Raw genomic sequence first — 20,182 nt, forward strand, 5'->3', positions numbered from 1 at the left:
CGATGGCGTAGACGCAAAAACACCCCGCGACAACGCTATACCGGTACAAAACAGCGTGAGGACAGCCAAGACGAGGAGATCAGACAACCCTGGGACACGGACCCGGAAACCGTGCCTAACTGGCAACAGAGATATAATGCTTTGTGATGTTTGTGCCATTTGCGAAAACACTCGGCAGCTGTGTCTCAGTTCAAAGAAGCTACCTCGACTTGGCAATCAGAGCCAACCCATCAATTCCAATGGTGGAAATCCCTTCACAGAATAGTTATGCGCCCTGGCTGAATTGTCGTCTTACGGCAGCAGCAAAGAGACGCCGTCTCGCCGACCCCTAGATCGCCGGTGCAGGTAGCGGGGCGTGCCAATCACTAAACTTCCCTTGAGCCAGGGACCCCCCCCGTGTGCGTCTTTCTGACTTGGCCGGGGTTTCGCGCCGGGAGTAACTTGCTCTACCTCCTTGGCGGAGTTACCAATGCCTAGTGCTGATGTAGAGCAGACGCTCTCCAATGTGAAATGTGTTTCTCTCAGCTTGTGGATATTATTGGGTCAGATGCGTGGTCAGACTGCCGATAGACGTCGCGCCTTGACACGTATGAGCCTTTCGTTCAGTTCTCCAGTACGGAAAAAGCGGTAGAACGGTTGTTACTCTAAGGCAGGTTGTCGTCAGAGGCATCGTTTGCACCGCGGCGCTGTTCATCTGACCATGAATCACAGACGGGCGATTCTTGCTTAAACTAACGAACATCTCTACCCTACCTATTCTGTAGCAGGGGAACGAATGTTTTGAGTCCCCCCTGCTATAGTTTTGAGATGGGCCGATGCGTCGGCCTCGGACCCGGCGCTCTATCGCTGAATACGGCAGCATGCCGTGCCTTTACGGAGCCACCAATGGCCCCCCGGCATGAGGCAGCGTGCGACCTCGTCTACGTGCTAGTCAGAGCGACAGTACTGCATGGAAACGTGAGGGAACTCAATCCCAGCTCTGAGTAAACCGCTCCGTATCTTGAAACACTGGGTCCTCACAGGCATTGCCGAAGTGGGCATTCCGGCGTTTCTGTCCACTCCAAACATGACCTGAGAAGATGTGCGGGGTCCCTTTGTTCGTGTTGGAGACACAGACATTGAAAAAGTAAGGCTCGGTTGCTCCTTCACTGTTTGATGACTCCCCGCATCAGTCGTGAGTCTTCGCTACTGAGAATCCTCTTCTAATACTCGTGATGCTCCCATCTCGTCCATTTACGCGTAAGCGGTATGCTTCTGGCCAGGTGCTACCTGAACCGGTAAATAGTCCTCTTGAAAAGTTGGTGCTGACCGTTAAGCCGTGGCATCGTTCAGGCCCCTAGCGAAGTGACGCGTTCCAGTTTCGCGGCGTGAACTTCTTCGAAGGTACCAACTGGGCTCAGGCCGCTGAAGCAAGAGTATCAAAAAACGTGTACTCGACACTACTGCTCGCTCCGAACACGCGAGCTCGAAATTACTCAAAACAGAAAAGTAACAGGCAGTTCTGCTGTACGTAAGCAGCCAAGTAACTTTCTCATTCCTTGGCGTATTGGGCTCAACGCCCAGTCTGATTCCCCAAATGTCTACTGCTATCAGGACTAGCTGCAATTGTCAATGGACTACGGTGCCACCTCCCCTAAGAGCATATTCTTGCAGGCCTACACCAACAGCTTTGCCGATCTTCAGACAATGCTGTTGCTCGACTAACCACGCGCACACGCCCGCTCCCCGGACACGACGGACGAAAGCGCTTTTTCTACCTTCCTGCTTGCAGACTACGACCTCTCACGTCTGGACATATCGATCGAAGTCACGTCCACAGAAGAACTGCCTGCTCCCCTCCTTCCCCCAGTACACGTCTATGTAGGCATGTGTTACAGACTACTCGACAAAAGAGAGGCCTCCAAAATGAAAACATCCTCTCGGCCCAAGAGCTGTTCTTCTTTGAAAGGCAAACACTGGCCACTACGAATCCCGCGATGCTATGATATGCATACAAACGGCAGCGAAAGTGTTCGTCACTTCCCACTGAGGACGTTGGAACCTCTGCAGTGTACAACGACACAAGGCTGAAGACCGAAACGGCGAACTACCACGAAGTCTCCCCGTACCCGACAAGTTTATACAAGAGATATGTATGCGCAGCGGTGCGGTCCGGAGTGAAGGAAACCCGTCGGAGATACTCAGTAGGATCTTTTATACGTAAGAGAATCCCACGACTGACACAAACCGGAACAAGCATATGCCGTTCCACCTCCAGTCATCTGCATTGCGGCGACCAGAATAGAAGCCGAAACAACACGCCACCAGGGTGACCTATACGGCCTCCCTCAAAATGAGCCGGCGGGGGGACACCACCAATACCGTGGCCGTATATTCACCGACGCCACCTAGAGCGAGCTATAAATCAAAAACAAAACCGAGACAAGCTGACAACTCGGGTGGGGTTAGCTAGCTAGTTTGGCGTGAACGTCTGTTCTCTCTACCCCCAAGATAAGCACTTTGAAGGGTGCTTTTTGTTTACGCGACGACGGCCACCAAGAGAGTATCTTTTCACCTCTGGGCTTCCGCTGTCTGTACAGTTCAAAATAGGTCGAAACTAGTAGTCCTAAACCAAAGAGAGCAGAGACAACTGTTCCTGGGTTTGCGCCAGGACACACCAATACAGGACGTGTACGTATGTCCACTTGAGTTACGACAACGATTTCGTGTCCGTACAGTAGACAAATAAGAAGCTCTTGCTTCTTCTCATACATAATCTTCTTCTTTCGCGGACAGACAACGGAATCGATGAGATCATCCTGCGAGTCTATGAACTTTGTTTGCTGAGAATGTGAGGGGCGATTTCTCTTTGATAAGAAAAGTAAGAGAAGAAGCGATAGCGAAGGGAACTAAGAAAACAAAGCACCGCTACCCCCACTATTACTAGTGCACCTTCTACAATTCCCTCTCAAGCTGAACAAAGTCATAAAAGTAGAACTTCATGAGATATAAGAGAGGTAGAAAACATGCTTGAGGAGGCATCGTTAGTATCAAAAGTTTGAATCGATCCGTCCAATCATGAGGTCGTGAGGAAGTCCTTTCCTTGTCATCTAGTTTCATCCTCCGGACTTTATCCTCGCCGTGTAACACTGAGTTCAGATGATCTTCTTCCTCTCGCTTCCCTGGAGAATCTCCATGTAGTCTTTGAACCCCTCTCTTTTTCGATCCTGCGTTGTCATACTTTTCTTCTGTGTGTTTGTCTTCATGCGAAAGATGATGTCCTTGGTTCTGCGCGTTCTTCTTCTCTTCCGCTTCTTCGCCTTTACGTGTCTCCTCATTCTTAATTCCACTCCGGAGAGAGATGGTTGTGAAGTAGCAATAACACCATATAGAGAGAAGTGAGAGAGCTATAACCCATGGGAGAAATATTTCGAGAGGAGGTATAAATCGGGGAAATTTACTCTTTCCATATTTCATACAGACAAGAACTTCAATACAAAGAATGATCGCCAGTAACCACTCATTATGTCCTATACGTTCCCGACTATACATTGTATATTCGTAGTGTTCTGCGGCTGCTGATGCCCCTAGAAGAGAAAGATAGACCGTGCGTAGAGGATTGATATAATGTGTAGCCGGAATCCCTAAGACAGCCATGAGAAAGAAGACATTCAACTCTAAAAAGAGACACATCAATAAGAGTAAGATAGCTAAAAAGAGATGTCGAGGGGTTTTGAAGAAACTCCAATCATAATTCTCTGATGTGAAGGGTGTGAATGTGATACAGACTTTCTTACATAAAGGATGGCAGCCAAGCCAGTCATATTGATAAATACAACTTAACTTCATAATAGCTGCACCTAACAACATTCCGCTGACATTACTAAGGATAGCATCTATAAAGATACTATCCCACCAGCATTCACACAACTCAGGAACAAGCCAATGAAAGGATAGCTCTCCAAGTTCAAAAGCAAGGGAATACAATAAGCAGAACCCCCAGTGACGCAAGATCATCATCTTACATAGCCAGCCGACAACATGGGATATAAACCATACACTACGAATCTGCCGTTGAAGAGTTTCGAAGTTGATACGACAGTCCATAACAAGAGTCCCAGAGAAGACACTGTGTCTCTTTCCTGAGATTTCAGGGAATAAGTACTCCAGTAAAAGACCTCCTGTCTCTTCATTAACAACTAAGAGAACGACCATCACAAGTAAATGAACCAAACAGACACCATGGACCACACGCCAAAACCCTGGGTGAGGTCGCACTAATAGCCCATCTTTCGACTGAAGAAAACAATACAAACAAACAAGCACAAGAAGAGCTAATACCACTCTCTTCATACTCGTGCTATGTCGATAAAACATCTCAGAATGGGATGGCGGGGAGGAAGATGAAGAAGACGAAGACATAAACAAAGCAGAAAACAAAGATGGCGCCACTCCTGTTTGAACCGCTGTCTCTGACGAAGATGCATGCTGAGATCCAATAGAAGGAGAACGAGGATCGTCTAAGAAAGACGATGGCGAAGAGGGAGAAGAAGAAAGCAAAGTCGGAGAACATTTACTGTCTTGAGAGAATCGCTTGCAATACTCTTCATCCTCACTCATCTTCTCTGATGGCGTTTGCCCACTTGAGCTTTTTTCTCCCCCTTCTTCTCCCTCCCCCTCCTCCACGGAGGCACTGAATTCACCTTTCTTCGTGCCCACGGTCTCTTTTCCACGTAAAATCTCTTTCGCTCTTGCCTCCTTGTTCGGCGTATCTTTCTCTTGTTCTCCTTTTGTGAACTCACCACCTTCCTCTTCAGAACGGCCACTCTTTAAAACACCGTTCTGATCCTGATTGTCAATCCGGTGAGAGTCTTCCCTCGTCATCTTCCCTGCCCCTGATGATTGCGGTGTACGTACACCCGTGGGAGATTGAAAGAAAGAAGAGGAAAATAGTTCATCATAAAAACCAATAAGAAAGAGAAGGACAATAAGAACGGTGCCCCATAGGACTTGCCGGGGCCGTTCACGACTTGTATAGTCAATATCAGCTCGAAATTTATGAGTATAGTGAGCTGCATGCTCTCGGTAAACCAAGGCAGCGCTAGGGTGTTCTCCTCCCGTCTCTAGAGAAGATTTCTTCATAGGCTGCTCAGAACTATAACAACCACAACATACACCGCAACTCTTCGGTGATCTTAGACCCCCCTCTGAAGAAAGAACCGATGGACTGCTGTCACTTAAATGATTAGGGCAGCTACGGGTATGATAAGCCTTGCTATCATGGCCATAGAGAGGAGTCTTTATCCCTCCTTCGGCGTCACTCGATGGAAGACTAAATCCTGCCTTCACTTTTTCTCGGTCCAAGACCTGCGAGCCATTGTCTCTTCCTCTTTCACCGTTACGAGAAAAAGCCGTCTTAGGCGAACTACGTGCTGCTGTCTTATCTCCCGTCATCATGAGGGACTCATTGACAGACAGAGGGAGAAAGAGGGAGAGAGAAAGTCGAGACCTCTACGGAGCAAGACCGACGTCCGCACGAGACCGAGAAGGAAAATACATTACAGAGAGGACTTCAGGTATGAAGGGAAAGAGGGAGACATATGGGAAAACAACGGGCGAAAGGACAACTGAAAAAGAAACCAGGTCTTCTAAAAAATCTCCGAGCAAGACTAGTAGTCAACAGCAGAAATCACGGCATAATGCTAGGAACCAGGGCGGTAGATCGCAATAGAAGCGAAGGAAGGAAGAGAAAAGAAAAATCCTAGCACGAGAGCGTAAAAGGTGCGAGGTAGAATAAAGACGTCTGAAGAAAAACCGCCATCCTCACGAGAAAACGACACATCTAAACGTCCGTCCTCTTTTCGCGAAAACGCTTTCTCTTCATTCGCCCCGGTCCTCTCTCTTGAACCAAACGCCGAGAAGAAGAATGTCTTAGGCTTCTTCGTTCTCCAGAGAGAGCAAGGAAGAGAAGAAAGTACACGAAGGGACGATGGAACGGCAGGCTGACGTCCCGTAACAAGGCGGGAATGGTACGGCACGCGTACGACAAGAAACCGCGAAGCAAGAGAAAAAACAGGAAAGGAGCAGGAAATTATTAGGCCTATAATTACTTATGAGACTAAGAGAAAAAAAAGAAATAGTGAATTTCAGTGCTTCAGCCCAAAGAAATGATCTTAGCCTCTACGGGGGACGTTCCCTCGGTTGAGAAGAATCCGACGACCCTGCAGCACTCGAGACAAAAAGACGGTGAAGAGAGGAACCCCTGAAGAAAGTCCCACCCTTTTTTGCTCGCCTCGGGAACTGGACTCGCTTCTTGCAACGGCGAACTTTCCTTCTGTTCGCTGTGAAGGCACGAAAGGAAAAGAGTCTGCGTAACAGCAAGGTCAAGACGCGCCTGTGTTCCCCGCTCGTTCCACCTCTTGTCCGTCAGTCGAGCGTGCACAAAAAGACGAGAAAACGGTGGACTGGCAGGACAGAGATGTAAATCAAGACACAGGGAACACAGGAGCGCTCACACTGGCAGCGGCAACCCCCAGAAATCAAGAAGAGACCAGACATCATACACCTGGTCAGCGGAGAAAAGATCTGCACGGCTTTTCTCCCCTGCTGGTAGGGTAGGTAGCGACGAGGACGGCGGAGCGAATGAGCCGCATGCAAGACGTCCCTTCTCTCCCTTCGCATGCTCACTTGTAACCCGTGCTGCTGTACGGGAACGAAGATTCGAGTGACCTTATCCTCCAGCTATCGTAGATACGTCCCTTCTCCTAACAACGCCCTGGCCACATAACGGACGAAGTAAGAACTCCCTAACACGGAAGAAGAGGACTGGACACTTTGGATCTTCTCCGTTAGAACGGGACCTAGTACTTCTCAAGTCCTAATTTTAGGATCACTCTCCGCGATCCTCGTATTCACAGGAGACTCACTGCCTCTGTGCTACTCGCTTTCATCTGCATCTCAAGATTTTTCTTTCTTTGTTTTTACCAAGGACTTCTTGGTAGGCTTGTCTCGCCCTCAGCACTCATCTTGTGGCACTTCTGCTCTTTCTGTCTCCGCTTCTATATCCTTTTTCTCCTGTTGTCCTTCTGCGCTATCGGGTCCTTTGTTCTCTGTCCATCCCGGAGAATAGGCTACCTAGTTTCTATCGCAAGCCTCTGTCTTTATTCGTCGCCCAAGCGTCTCGTGTGACTGGAGAGCTCATTTTCTTATCAGATAAATGCCTCTTCAGGCGGCCAGATCGACAGCTTCTCTTTCTCTTATACCATGTACAAGTCCACGCGGAAGAAAGACGTAGTCGGCTCTAGCTATCCTGCTCCGTTTGGTGAAGTAGTGTATGTACGCATGCCAGTATTTCACCTCTTGCTTCTTTTTCTCCGGTTTAGAGGATTTTCCATCTGACCGGGACGAGCGCTCAGTCAGGACGGAGGGAGAAAGGACAGGAAAGTCTTCAGATAGTATCGTGACGAACTGGTCTTCAGAGAAAAAGGAAACATGTCGTAAGCCGTTATTTGATACAGCTGCGATGTGCTTTTGAACGCACACATCGGGTATATGGGAGCAGGGGAGCTGGTTGCTCAGAACAGGCTGAGGAAGGAAGAGCGAGGAATGTGAAGAGGTCAGAAGAGAAAGTTCTTCTCCTCTTTGTCTTGTTCGCCCTCCGTTGCCTTGTCTTCTTCAAATAAGTCACGACTGACTCATACAAGGGGGGAGTCAAGAACGTCCTAGAGCGTCATTCCGGGTGTAGATACACCACAGTTCTGCTCCGGGTGTCGGGCTACAAGATTGTGAAGCAGCGGGCTGGCGTCGGCTTTGCTACTGCCTATGTCTTTTGTCATTATCTCTCTTCCTTTCAGCATGGGGCTGTCTTCCTTTCCTTCTCTTTCTCCCTCTCCGTCCTTTCTTCTCTTTACTTCTTCTTTGTTGCTCTTTCGTCTGTCTCCTCTCCTCATCGTCTCTTTTCTTTCGTTATCTCCCTCGTCACTACCTCTTTCGTTTTCCGACGACTCTGCCGCATCCGTCTCTCGTTCTCCTTCCTTTCCCTTTTTCAGCTCCCTCCATCCGTCGTCATCATCATCATCATCTTTTTCTTCTCTCTCCTCTCTATCTTTTCTCTCCTTTCTTTGCCAGTCAGTTCGTCCGCTCTTTCCTTTTGCTTGGAGCTCTCATTCTTCTCCTTTTCCAGGGCTGTTTTCGTCAGGTGGAATTATCAGTGCCGAAGCTCATTCAGACTATCTTCCTCAGGAGAAGAACGACGGTGTTTGTCCCTCTTACATGGCCATCAATCGCTACTTAGCTTCCTTCTATGGGGTCCCAAGCTTCACTTGTTCTCGTCAAGGTATGAACACTCTTGTGTATGCAGAAATACCTCCCTTTCTTCACTATTTTTATATAGAGTTCACTGGCTGAAGTATGTGTATAGGCTACCTGCAAGTGTAACGATGTGCTGCACATTTCAGCTTTCCCCCTACGTTCAGTTTTCTTTTCTTGTCGTATCTGTATTGACCTTTCCTTCGCTGAACTGTTCGTCTGCCAGTCTGTATTGCATGTACAGTATATATACATATATGTGTTTATACATGAACCTCCGAAGACTACAGAAAGTGTTTATGTATGCCTTAGTCGTAGGGGAGGTCATCGTTATCTTCTTGGAGGAAAACTTCTCGTGCTTCGGGTATAACCCCGTAGGGGGGCACTTTCTTCACATGGCTGTGTCTCTGCAATCATCTTTCATGCTTGCCGCGTTAAAAAGGTTTTTAGATCGTAGCACCATTCTCCTCTATATAGCGCCAATCTATTCAAATACGTGCATAGATCCAGGTATCACGATCTGCAGTTGCCTGCTGTTCGAGAGCTTCTACTCAAGGCGAGCCACGCATCTTTTCCCATAGAAATCTGAAGGAAGTTTGTCTCTGCTTTGTCAACCCTATACATAAGGGGGGGGGGGATGACGGTCATCAGGTTGCCTGTACGATATGCGAATATACATCTTGACGTATGTACATATCTGTATATACACAGATGCTGATGATCTCCAGACGTGCCAATGTATATGACGAAACGGAGTAGTTAGTAGTGACACTCGATAAGATAGACATATAGGAGAGAAAAAAGGAAGAAGACGTGAGACAGCGGAGAGATTTTCTTCTTTGCTCGCGCTCTTTAAGGAGTTTCAGAGATACCCAAAAAGGCAGTGCGTCTCTCTCTCTCTCCCGCGTGTATGTTTGCTCTAGCCCGCCTCTATCTCAACTCCTTTTTCTTCATTCGCAGGAAAGGTAGAGGATCATTCTTCATTCGGTCAAAATGACGAGGACATTCTTTCGGCTCAACATCATGCCTCACCGCAGTCTATTCGATTTGTTCTATATGACGTCAAGAACGGAGAAGGCTTTCATGTGAGTTGCTACGGTGTATGTACACATCCACGCCTGCATGCAGATATCTCCTCAGCCACGAGTGTTTTGCATCGGAAGGAGGGGGAGGGGATGTACTCTTTCCTGTCTTTCAGTATTATTTCTCCATCTTTCTCTCTCTCTAGATCCCCAATGTGAACAGATAGATAACTCATGATATCATGAAAGACGGAGAATAGTGTGTGCGTACAGACAGACAGCTGAAAGGTAAAAAGTGACCCAGTCGGCGGACTAGTAGCATCCTTGGTGTCTTATCTCGAGATCAAGAGGCCGGATCGAAGTGCATAGATAACTAGATAGGAGACAGGATAGTAGACAGACTGATTTGCATGGATAGATTGACAGGTGTACAATGTATACAGTGAAGAGATGGGTACCGTGTCTACCGACTAACACAGAAGTTATAAACGTCTTTTCAAGCCGTTCTTTGGTTTGGAATGGTGTGTCTCCATACGGTGTACATGCAAAAAAAAAGATGAATCTGTGCGGAGATAAGTAGATAGATAGATCTTCAACGCCTGGATGTATTCCCTGTACATAAGATACACTTCTTGTACCCGTCGTAGGAGTGCAAGAGGAGAAGGTGGGGAAGCGTCAATTTGGCGATTTAGAGCGTTTTCTCTGTATCTCCTTCCTTCTCTGTGTTCTTCTGACTCTTCTTCGAAGCTTCAGAAAGAAGTTATCTATCGTACAGCGTTGATGATCGATCTACTAAACAATCGGTCCATTCTCGAGCGGAGAGAGAAGAACCTGAACGAGAATGGCACAAGTTCTAATCGGTCAACCCTCGTCTCAACCTCACCTCCTTCTTCTTCTTTGTCTTTCATCTTTCCTTCGTCTTCCTCGTCTTCTTTTTTACGTTATCCCAGTCCTTTGTGGGTCCTTGTCCTTCCCCCCTGGTGTCGCTTAAGTCATTGGAGTTTCTCTCCTGAGGCTGATGCTATTCCGGAGTTGAAGAAGTTACCCTGGGGTGCTTTCTATGATTTGAATGTTCTACGAGAAAGACTTCCTGTGCTTGAGTTTCATGAATTTCTCGCTTTCCAGCAGTTTCCCTATCCTAAGACAGCAAGAAGAAGAGGCACTAGCGGCGAAACGACATATGATGGGACTCCGAAGCAAGAAGAGAGAGTAAGAGAAAAAGAGTTGAGACCTTTCCAACAGGCTTGTCCAGCTTTCTTTCTTTCCTTGTTTGTTTCTTTCTCTCTCAACAGACAGAAGAGGAACCTAGCCGTAGAGTGTCAAGGTGTTTGGCTTCTTTATGCTGGAGGACTTCTTACCGTTGATAGGTCTCTACCATACATGCGTGCGGCTGCATCGTACTCCTACGTAGTATAGACGCGATCTACATAGATAGCACCCGCGTGATACATAATAAGGGCTATCCACCTATTCTTGAAGGTCCGTAAGACTTAAGGGCCTCATCCTTCTTTCTCCCCTTCAGGCACACAGGTTTCTCAGTCTCCCTTTCCGTGTCACTTTCCCACTCCATCTCACTTTTCTTCGTCGTTCTTGTCGCCTCTTTACTCTTCTGTCTTTTCTTCTTCTCGTTTGCCTATTTCTTCTCTACGTCTGCTCTTTCGCTAGGCGGAAGTAGACGTCGTTTTCACGCTCAGCTTTTCTTCATCTCCCGCGGCCAAGTCACGGCCATTCTGTTACTGCCCGTCTACTTCGTCAAGCTTCTCTGGAGAACTTGTTTCTCATCGATTTGTGCAAGAAAGCGAAAGAGACTCTGAAGAGAAGAAGAGACAAGATCGACTGAAGGAAGAAGATCAAGAAGAAGAAGAAGGATGTTGTCGCATAAATGATTTGACTCCATCCAGATGCATGAGAATCCTCGATAGTTGCCATCCACTAGAACGGAAGCGACTTCTTTCTTTTCAAGGAGAGAGAGAAAGCAATGAGGTTGCCAAGGACTGGTCTAGCTTAACGGCGTGGCTAGGAGGCTTTTGTTCTCCTATCAAAGCTTCGGAGTTTGTAAGGAAGAGGGCAAGGGGACGGTGGTGTAGGTGTTCGTGCATCTCTTCTCTTTTCTACTCTCCCGACTTCCTTCTCTTTTTTTCTCTCGATTTCTCTTTTCTTCCCTTCTCTCTCGCCTTTTTGTTTTCGTCTCTTTTCTCCTCGTTTCCTCTCGTCTCGTCTCACTTTTGCTTGTTCTCCCGTCTTCAGCACATCTGTCTCTTCATATTCTCTGCACCCGTTTACCAGCTCCACGAAAGAGTGGATAGACAGTAGGAAGTAGATCTAGTCTTCTTTTTCTTCCTCCATTCAGGAGGTACAGAGAAGGCGATCTTTACGAAGCACCCAGATCTCTCTTTCTTTGTGGGTGTCGTAGACACGACTAGGTATTCTTCGATGGTGTTTCTCAGAGGCATGCATACGAACGACTCTGCAAGAGTCAGTCCTTGTTCTCGTATCTTCTTTTCCGCTTGGTTGATCTTTTCATGGTTTGCTTCATCGTCGTTCGCTGAAGGAAAACCTTCTCCTACTTAAGGCGATGTTTGGTCGTGTGAATTTCTATACACACAGAGGTAGCATGTGAAGAAGATCACTACTGACAACTCAAGAGAATTCTTCTTCCCGAATGAAAGCTTGGCGAGAAGATACACATACACTTAGAGAGATGGATAGGTGTTCTCTAATGAGAGTTATCATGCATGCACGGATGAAAGATGTAAGACGGTTACGGAAGCGCGCTGCGCATGAGAGAAGGGTTCGCTCGCGGAGCAATCATGAATAGAAACTGTTGAGTCATGATGCTGTGCGTACCAGTGTGTATATACCGCAGAGTGTAAGGCAGGCGAGCTCTTAGTGTGTTTTTTATTCATCATGTAGGGTGATACTCTTTTCCTTGAACCGTGTCATACCCCTCAACAGCTTAAACTCTTTCCTCATTAGAGAAAGAGGCAGATTTTTGAACCTTTACGAAGTGCATGCTTCTCGTTCTTTGCTTGGGTTGCAGCAATTGAGTCTTGGTTTGCTCGTCGTGCTGTCAGTGCTTGCTGTTCCACTCAGAGAGACCGGAGTGAAGGAGCGAGTAGGGGAGATGCGTGTTAGGTGTACGTGCACTGTGACGTGATATTTCCTAGAAGTCTTCTGGAGTCCGTCGCATATAACGACACACATCTCGTTGCGATAGTTATGCTTTCATAGGACTAGAGGCGCACGTAAACTAGCCTACAGACATACAGGTTTGTCACGCTAGCAAAGAAGTCAGATTCATGATTCTTACCTCCCGTGTTTTCTCTTTTTTTCCGCTCCTACTTCCGTTCCCTGCAGTGGTGTGCAGAGGTGTATCTCTCGGATGCTCAGCGTGCGGCAGATTTTCTGTGGAGATCTCTAAAGGAGAGACCACCTGATGCTGTACAAACCCTCTGGTTCAAGGTATACACGAATATATATATATATATATATATACATATATTCGCACGCATGCAAGTATATATATATATATATACTTGCATGCGTGCGAAAGCTTCCCTTCACTACGTATTCGTGTGTACGTACAAGTAGTACGTTTACAAGTAGGCCTCCTGTGGTCTCTTTGGTGGACGAGACAGAGTTTCGAGATCTTCTTTGGTCACAAGGAGAAGGAGGGAAAATGATGATCTGAGTATATCTCAGGTAGCTGCACGCTTGGTTCGTGTATGTATTATGTATCTGTGCATGCGGAGCACATCAATTTGAAACAGCCAAATGTGAGTATATGAGCACACCTATGTGTATCTATGAGAACTAGTGCCCGGGAAGATCCTTACACTGAAGAAGAGTTAGGTATACGTGAGGTTTAGGTTTATGTCTTCCGCTGTGAACCAATATCAGTTCGCTGGTAAGGATGTAGGTAGGAAGAAAGAAACATTCCTCAGAAGTCGAGATGACCTGAAAGAGAGGGAGATGATAGACGGGGTGTGAGGTATAGAAATCGAGGTCGTCCAGCCTGTTACTCTCTACCTTTTGTATAAGATGGGAAGGTCTGAACAGATAGATAAACGTGACGTGTATCTCACCATGCGGCGCCTCTGTAGGTCATGCGTTGAAATCTCGGATGTTTTCAGTTCTCCTCGCACCTAGTACGTAAGACGTGTGCTGCTGCTCTTGGGTTCTACGTATTGGTATCAGTTCGCCTATTTTTCCTCTTTCACACAGGGCTGTTTATTAGTAAGTATTTCTCAGGTGTATGTCTAGTAGAGGTTTTGAACTATGTACGTCTGATGGCGTACTCGTTTTGCGCTACTTCTGCAGTGCGGAGTTCGACTCCCACACCGAGGTCTCTTGACGTTCTTTACATAGAACAGATCGAGTAGTTCATTTCCTTCACAGATCTTCTCCTTTCCACCTTGGGAGAGTGGAGAGATGTGGGCCTATTGGATCTGACTGTCTTGGTTCAAGTATGCAGAGAGCCTGTTAGTTCCATGGCCAGAGGAGCTTCTCAAGGAGGGCCTGATTGACATGCTGTACATACACCCTAGACTCCGGTGTATCGGGGAGCTGTTTATCGAGGTGTTCTTGTCCCCCCCAACAGAAACAGGGGACACGAAAGAAGAGAGAAATTCGTCTATCCCGCGAAGAAAACTCCCGTATATTTCGGCCCACTTACGCAGAACAGATTTTGTCTACCTGAACCGGGCTGTCCCAATAAACCATGCGGCAAATAAGCTAGTGGATCTCATGAAGGAGCAGAATGTACCTAGGGTAAGGGTGGGACAGGTTTTCTTCTTTAAATAGATCTTGGGCATGCCGATGATACCCAAATACGCAGATACTGCCTGGCTCGTTACTTACAAGTTGTCGGCTGTGTAACACGCGCCCTGTGTGTGGCCTAGCAGCCTGAGGAGTAGATGGTCATCATGTCAGTAAGGGTAGGAGAATGGAGATTTCCTGCTCTAGTCCTCTCATTTCACCCATTGCTGGCCCGTCGTCGTATTCCGTTTCTTGCGTACCTGGTTTTCTTCTATCTTGATTAGCACTCGCCAAGGCGCAGGGTTGTTTACTGTTGGTCTCATTACTCGTTGGCGCGACAGCACACGGCCAACTTCCGTCAAACACACCTAGCCCGTGTCTCCTTATATAGATTTATATATATATATATATATATACATGTATACGTGCTGTCCGACTTGTACGCGGACCGACGAGATCCCTTGCTAAGTCCGTCTGCCTCTGTGTGTTACACCTGTATGTGAACGAAGCAGAAGCCCATGTTGTAGAAGTATCTGTCCTCCTCGGCGACTGCCGCGTTGTGCTTCCTCCAGGCCTTTATATGCACTGATGGGACATCTGAAGAGAAGGAAGAGCTGAAGAGAGAAGTCTCTCGACTGAGTTCAAGTACTCTGCAAGTGGTTTATTTCTCTCCCTCATTTCTCTCAGATCTCGTCTCCTCTACTTCCTCTGCGGCCCCACTCTGTAGTGATGGCAATATGACTAAGGACGACCTGTTAGGTTGGAGGCCTGTGATAGACTCTAACAAGAAAGCATGTACATCATTTGGTAATAAGAACCTTCTAAGAGATGATATCCGTATTCTGCTCCTTCATCCGGGGATTGCGGCCTTAATCGAGACATGGATAGCTAGTCGCGCTTCGTACTTTATTGGAACCCCGAACTCTCGCTTTTCCCAAGCTATACGGTGGGAGCGCATTCTGAGTGGTTTCTCACACACGACAACTCTGGAAACCTTTTGTCTCAATGGGGCCGGTGCAGCAGAGGGCACGGAGAAACAAAAGGAAGCACACGGAAATGGGGAAACCAAGAAATGCTTTGCTGTTAAGAGTCATGACCCTCCTGAGATTGTCAGCAGGAGTGAAGTAAGGAAACTGTACTGGCCCTGACATCAGTGCGGACTCCGACCCCTTACCTCGTAAACTCCGTATCAAAGAGCACATCAATCTTCGCGGTGGCTTCTTTGCCCTCTGTTTCTTCAGTTCGTTTATCCGAAACAACTTTCGTAAAGGTTGGGCAACAATATCTTCTTCTCTTTTAGACAGAGACAAAGGATTCTAATAGCAGGTCAAAATGAAGTGAAAGGAATAGAGAAGACACTAGTAAGAAGCAGAATCTTCTGCTTTCCTCGGTGGGTTCCGCAGGAGAGTGGGATTTCTACTGATGTCTGTCGATTTGTAGGGGTAGGTCAAACTCGTGTCTTCCTCATTCCTGCTTGCCGGAAGTGCCCCGCTTACTCAAGACAAGAGTAAGGTTTTCTCGGGCTTTTTTTCCCCCCTCGGGCACACTCCGATCTGTCCGAGTTGGTGTACCTCTGCCTGGCCTCTGCCGGGCTTGGAGTGACGTTTCTCGTCTCTAACTAGCCGACCCTGTCACGTAGTCTGTAGGGGGTTGCCTGGTCGGCGGGGTGGAGTGGAGTTACCACGTTGCAGCTCTCTGAAGGCCTTTTTCGTGTGCGGCAGGAGCGGCGACAGAGCCGGTTCGCGTTGATCTCGGGGTCAGGTCGTCAATACAGGTCAATTCGCAACTCGCGCTGCCGGGCAGAGCCACCCGGTTGTATTGCCAGATGGAGTTACTCATCCAAGTGGCTTTAACCCATGCTTCCTGAGCGTCGGTTGCTGCTGAACTCTTGTGCCTTTACTTCCTATCGTTGTCGAAGTACTGACTTCTAGCAGGTGACCGCGGGTGGGAAGTCTGTTGAAGGAATTTGAAAGGAGTAACTCCTTTCAAGCTAGCGCCCAAGCGGCTCCGGAATGTCCTCAATCAAATCCGGCCCTCAGCTGGAAGAGTCGTGACAGTGCCAGTGACGTGCCTAGTCAGCAATCTGGCCCACCATGATGCTGCGCAGCGGTAGCGGGGAGGCCTGCAGCTGCTGCTGCTGGTGGGTCGTTAGTTCTAGTTTTTCCTTTGTGCCGTTTCTTGCTTCCATCCGGACCTCGTCCACTTATTTGAAGTGTCCAAGAACCAAGAAAGGAAAACTCAGCTTGAGGAAAAGGGAGCCTTCCAGCAGTTACGGACCGGACGAGCCGGGGTGCGGTCTTTTCTGACGGTGTCTCGAAAGCTCCTGTGCGTCGTGGTGACAGGGACACCGTTTGGACGGTGGATCCTGGTTCTCGCTCTTCTGTGAAATTGGGTTTCTTTCCATCGTATGTTCACATCTTTCGAGACGGGGAAAAACCGCACGGTGTGTTCGCTTTTGTCCGCACTGAGTGAAAGTTTCACTACGGCGCCCCACCATCTGGAAAACAAATTCTTAGAACGAAGTAGCACATTCGGCACAACCTACGGCCTCGTAATACTCTCGGGATCCTGAAAATTATCGCACGGTTCCTGGGAATCCCTTTCGTTTGAGAGTACGGGGCATCATCAACTAATACGGTGTCAGGACATCTCATGTGCCCAGCCATCATGGCACACCACCGCCTCGGTACTATCGCGGAGGGATACCCACTCAAAATTTGAATGTTTTCATTAGGTATGGTCATAGCGCGATTTATGCCGAGGCTCGCCCCTTAAGCTTTTTCATCACCTGTCAGACGCCTGCTCGGTGCCGTAGGTGGCATATATAACGCCTTCAAAGGACAATCTCTGCGTGATCTGTTTGTCTTACTCTAGTAGCAGTCCGAAGAACCTTGCGACGGGTGCGGCAGACTTACACAGAGATAGAGATCCACGAGAACACTGGCCAGGACAAAAAACCGGTAAGTGTGTGATCACCTTGTCACGAGTACACCATCGCTACACTCTGGTTCTATGGTCCGCGACGTTTGCCGGCAGTACCCTACACTGCTCTGGGGACATGCCGAGGTGGCAAGCCCTCCTTACAATTGTTTAGTTATGGACGAGTTTGCGTACAACGCCGTTCTCCACAGCGCTGTCTCACAACATGTTGCGTCCTGTCAAAAACAAGCTCGGGGACGGTGCAATCTCCAGAGCCAGGACTCGGTCAGAAGCACTCACTCGGTTAATAGTCAGTCGGTGAGCGGCTACAGTAACGCTGCAATAGGCAGCTAAGAGCCCTGCCTACAGCGGCAAGAGGTATGTAGCGTGTTGTGGTTCTGGTATGTCTGGTGCTGTAAGAGACCCTACGTTACCGGGAAAGCGCTAGACTTGCTACGCAGCCGGAGAGTGTACACTGGTTGCGAGTGGACTGGACGTTCTGCGACGGCAAGAAAGACACCGCGCAAGCTAGCGACCGGAGCAGAACTCAGTTATTCTGCTAGTTAGAGAGATTACTCTCTCTCTGGAAACAGTGCTGATATGGCAGCTAGAGCGATAGCGCGCACGCCGGTATCGTAGTGGTAGCCAGCCAAGCGTTCACCGGTGTTAGCCACAATCATTGGAAAGCTCACCACGAGAAACGGCGTTGCCAGAGGGGGTGGGCAGTATTGGCGTCGAGCGGACCGCTCGGGGCGCCCGTGGCTGTTGCGCGCGCAGCAGCACTGGGTAGGCGCTGGACCTGCGCGCGCAGGTAGAGTGTCGCGGGTACCGTACGCTCCCGCAGCAGGTGAGCAGAGAGGGAGTGGAGGAGTTTTAATTTTTACTTTTTTTAACTTTTAGTTTCCCTCTACGCACGAGCGTACAGACTGCAGAATTGAGTGGAACGCAGCAGGGAAAGAGAACGCGACACTCTGTGTTAGCCAGCGATAGTCCGGAGAGAGAGAGGAGCTCCAGCCGTCCCGAGCAAACAAGTTAACGTTATAATAGTTACTAGTTTGTGTGGCTAGGTGGGCTATGTGAGTACGACTATTGTAGAAACAGTCGTTGTAGCAGTGCATGACTTCCCAGGCAAACCGTTGCGCTGCAGTCGCAACACCGGTTGGCGCAAACATTGCAGGATGCTCTTGCGGAGTCTCGCTCGTACGCTCGAAGACTGGAGAAAAAGATGAAGGCAGAGGTCGACCACCTGCGGGCACTAACAGAGGAAGCGCGCAACGCCGATAGGCCGACATGGCCGACTTGCGAGTTGGAGTGGCGCAGTTAGAAGGCAAGTTACTGCAAATGCAAAATCAGGGTACTACTGCTCAGGAGACGCCGCTAAACACAGAGACTGGTTTGGATCCACTTCCAACATATCCTGTGGATAATAGCTCTGATCCTCAGGAATGGTTCACGCATGTGGAAACTAAAGGGGACCTCCCGAGCCGCGAGGACGAATGGAATGTTGAAGCATTGCTCAAGTACCTTCCCGACCAGTATCATAGCGAGCTTCTACCGTTACTTCCGCAAGTAGGTCCTCGATATGAACGGCTGGGCAATCAGCTCATCATACATCATTCGGCGTACGACGGGGATCCCGCGGGCTATTTTGTAGAGAGGTAAGAAGGCCTCAGGAAGATGCGGGTGAATCCTTCACAAACGCGGGGATATGGCTTGTAGTTACGCAACCTCCTGAGGAAGACGTGCGAGAGGCCTGGAGATGCAGCGACTGTATGGAATGGTGGCACTATCCGAAGGGCATACTCGCGTGCTCTGGCGCCGCGAATATTCTATCATGTGATCGTCTGCGCAGAAGACGCCAACTTGACCCTGGATCAATGTCAAGCCCGAGCGGAAGCTTGCAAATGCACAACAAGCTACGGAACGACACGCGAATCAGAGAGGAGAGACGCCGCTGAAGAGTATCCTGACCTCAAGAGATGCGTCTCAAGAGAGTGTAGCGGGTTGTTTCACGAGTGCGGCGCGCAAGACCATTGGGTGGAGGATTGCCCGGAACGAGGTGCTGACAGCAAGCGCGGTAGGGAAAAGATCTGCAAAATATGCGGTCGTAAAGGGCACCGATCAGTCCTCCTGCTGGCGTAAAGGCGTGCCGCGGTGTAGCAACTGTCAGGGCTTTGGCCGTGCGGCGCGAGAGTGCAATTCGCCCAGAATGGGCAAGAGATCGAGGAATGGAGCACGAAGAGAACGGTCAAGGAGTGCGGAACATGAACAGAGCTTAGCACTTCGGGCCTCCAGGAGTCGACGTCGGACTTCACCTAGCAGGATGTCCTGGAGGACTCGAGACAACGTGTCCCCAAGTAGAGGGAATTCGCAGACCCCAATCCCAGGAAGGTTTCATTCGGTGTGTTGTGGAAAAGCCTGGCAAATCCTCATCGTACGAAAGGACAGCACGCCGCGATTTCTACCGGCTGAGAGCAAGAGTTTTCGGGACCATCGACGGAGTGAAGGTGAAGATGTTGTTGGACAGTCGAGAAGAAGGAACGCTAAATGAATGGAACTTGGCGGCAAAACTGCAGGGCGTTGGAGTCATTTCCGAACACGCGGGAAATCTCAAGATGCCCTGGTAAAGTCAGGAGCTAGGAGAACTTCCACTACTGGCGTCCGCCGAAGCCTTGTTCCGCGTGGGACCCAGTGCTGTCAGGGGCACAGTCTAAGTTGTGGACGCAACAGCGGAAGAGGTCGGAGTCCGTTTCGGCTTTCAGTGTCTCGCCAAGTTGTGGGTCGACCCCCTACCAAAGTGCGTACGGTTTGCCGACTTCCCGAAGGTCCCGGTACCCTCATAAGAGAGGACAACACGGAAAGGGCTTTTGAAGGCGGCGAAGTCAGTTATTATCCCGGCGGGTAGTAAGAAGCTAATCCAGGTCTCTCCGTCGGGCCGAGCTATGCGTTCGGTTACCGGGATGCCCTCCGGCGGTCCTGGGGCAATGTCGCGAAGGTTTGTCACACCTGTGGGGACGCCGAAGAATGTAATAATGTTGTCGGGCGACAAGCGATAAGGCTGACGCGCTTGGGAGGTTGACGGAAGAGAAGAGGGCGCTCTCCAGAACTGGAAGAGACGACTTTCTTCCGCTACCCTTATTACAAAGAAAAAAAAGAAAAGAAACGAGGAAACTAAAACCCACAAAGGAAAGCTTTCC

General features: G+C 48.9%; 2 protein-coding genes across 2 annotated transcripts; one reads left to right on the forward strand and one right to left on the reverse strand.

Annotated features, from left to right (window-relative positions):
* Positions 1 to 1,286: 1,286 nt before the first annotated feature.
* CSUI_009091 (phosphatidylserine synthase) lies at positions 1,287 to 6,557 on the reverse strand. The gene has a single exon (XM_068069210.1). It carries the CDS (start codon positions 5,434 to 5,436, stop codon positions 2,935 to 2,937), a length of 2,502 nt encoding a protein of 833 aa, XP_067918813.1. The 5' UTR covers positions 5,437 to 6,557; the 3' UTR covers positions 1,287 to 2,934.
* Positions 6,558 to 6,733: 176 nt separating this feature from the next.
* On the forward strand, positions 6,734 to 16,559 carry CSUI_009092 (gdp-fucose protein o-fucosyltransferase). Its single transcript, XM_068069211.1, has 7 exons — positions 6,734 to 8,314; positions 9,247 to 9,371; positions 10,056 to 10,517; positions 10,974 to 11,363; positions 12,666 to 12,770; positions 13,776 to 14,078; positions 14,639 to 16,559. Exons 1-7 carry the CDS (start codon positions 7,801 to 7,803, stop codon positions 15,212 to 15,214), a joined length of 2,475 nt encoding a protein of 824 aa, XP_067918814.1. The 5' UTR covers positions 6,734 to 7,800; the 3' UTR covers positions 15,215 to 16,559.
* Positions 16,560 to 20,182: the final 3,623 nt, after the last annotated feature.

This window comes from Cystoisospora suis (assembly GCF_002600585.1).
Source record: "Cystoisospora suis strain Wien I chromosome Unknown contig_5293, whole genome shotgun sequence".
In the NCBI taxonomy this organism is placed as follows: domain Eukaryota; phylum Apicomplexa; class Conoidasida; order Eucoccidiorida; family Sarcocystidae; genus Cystoisospora; species Cystoisospora suis.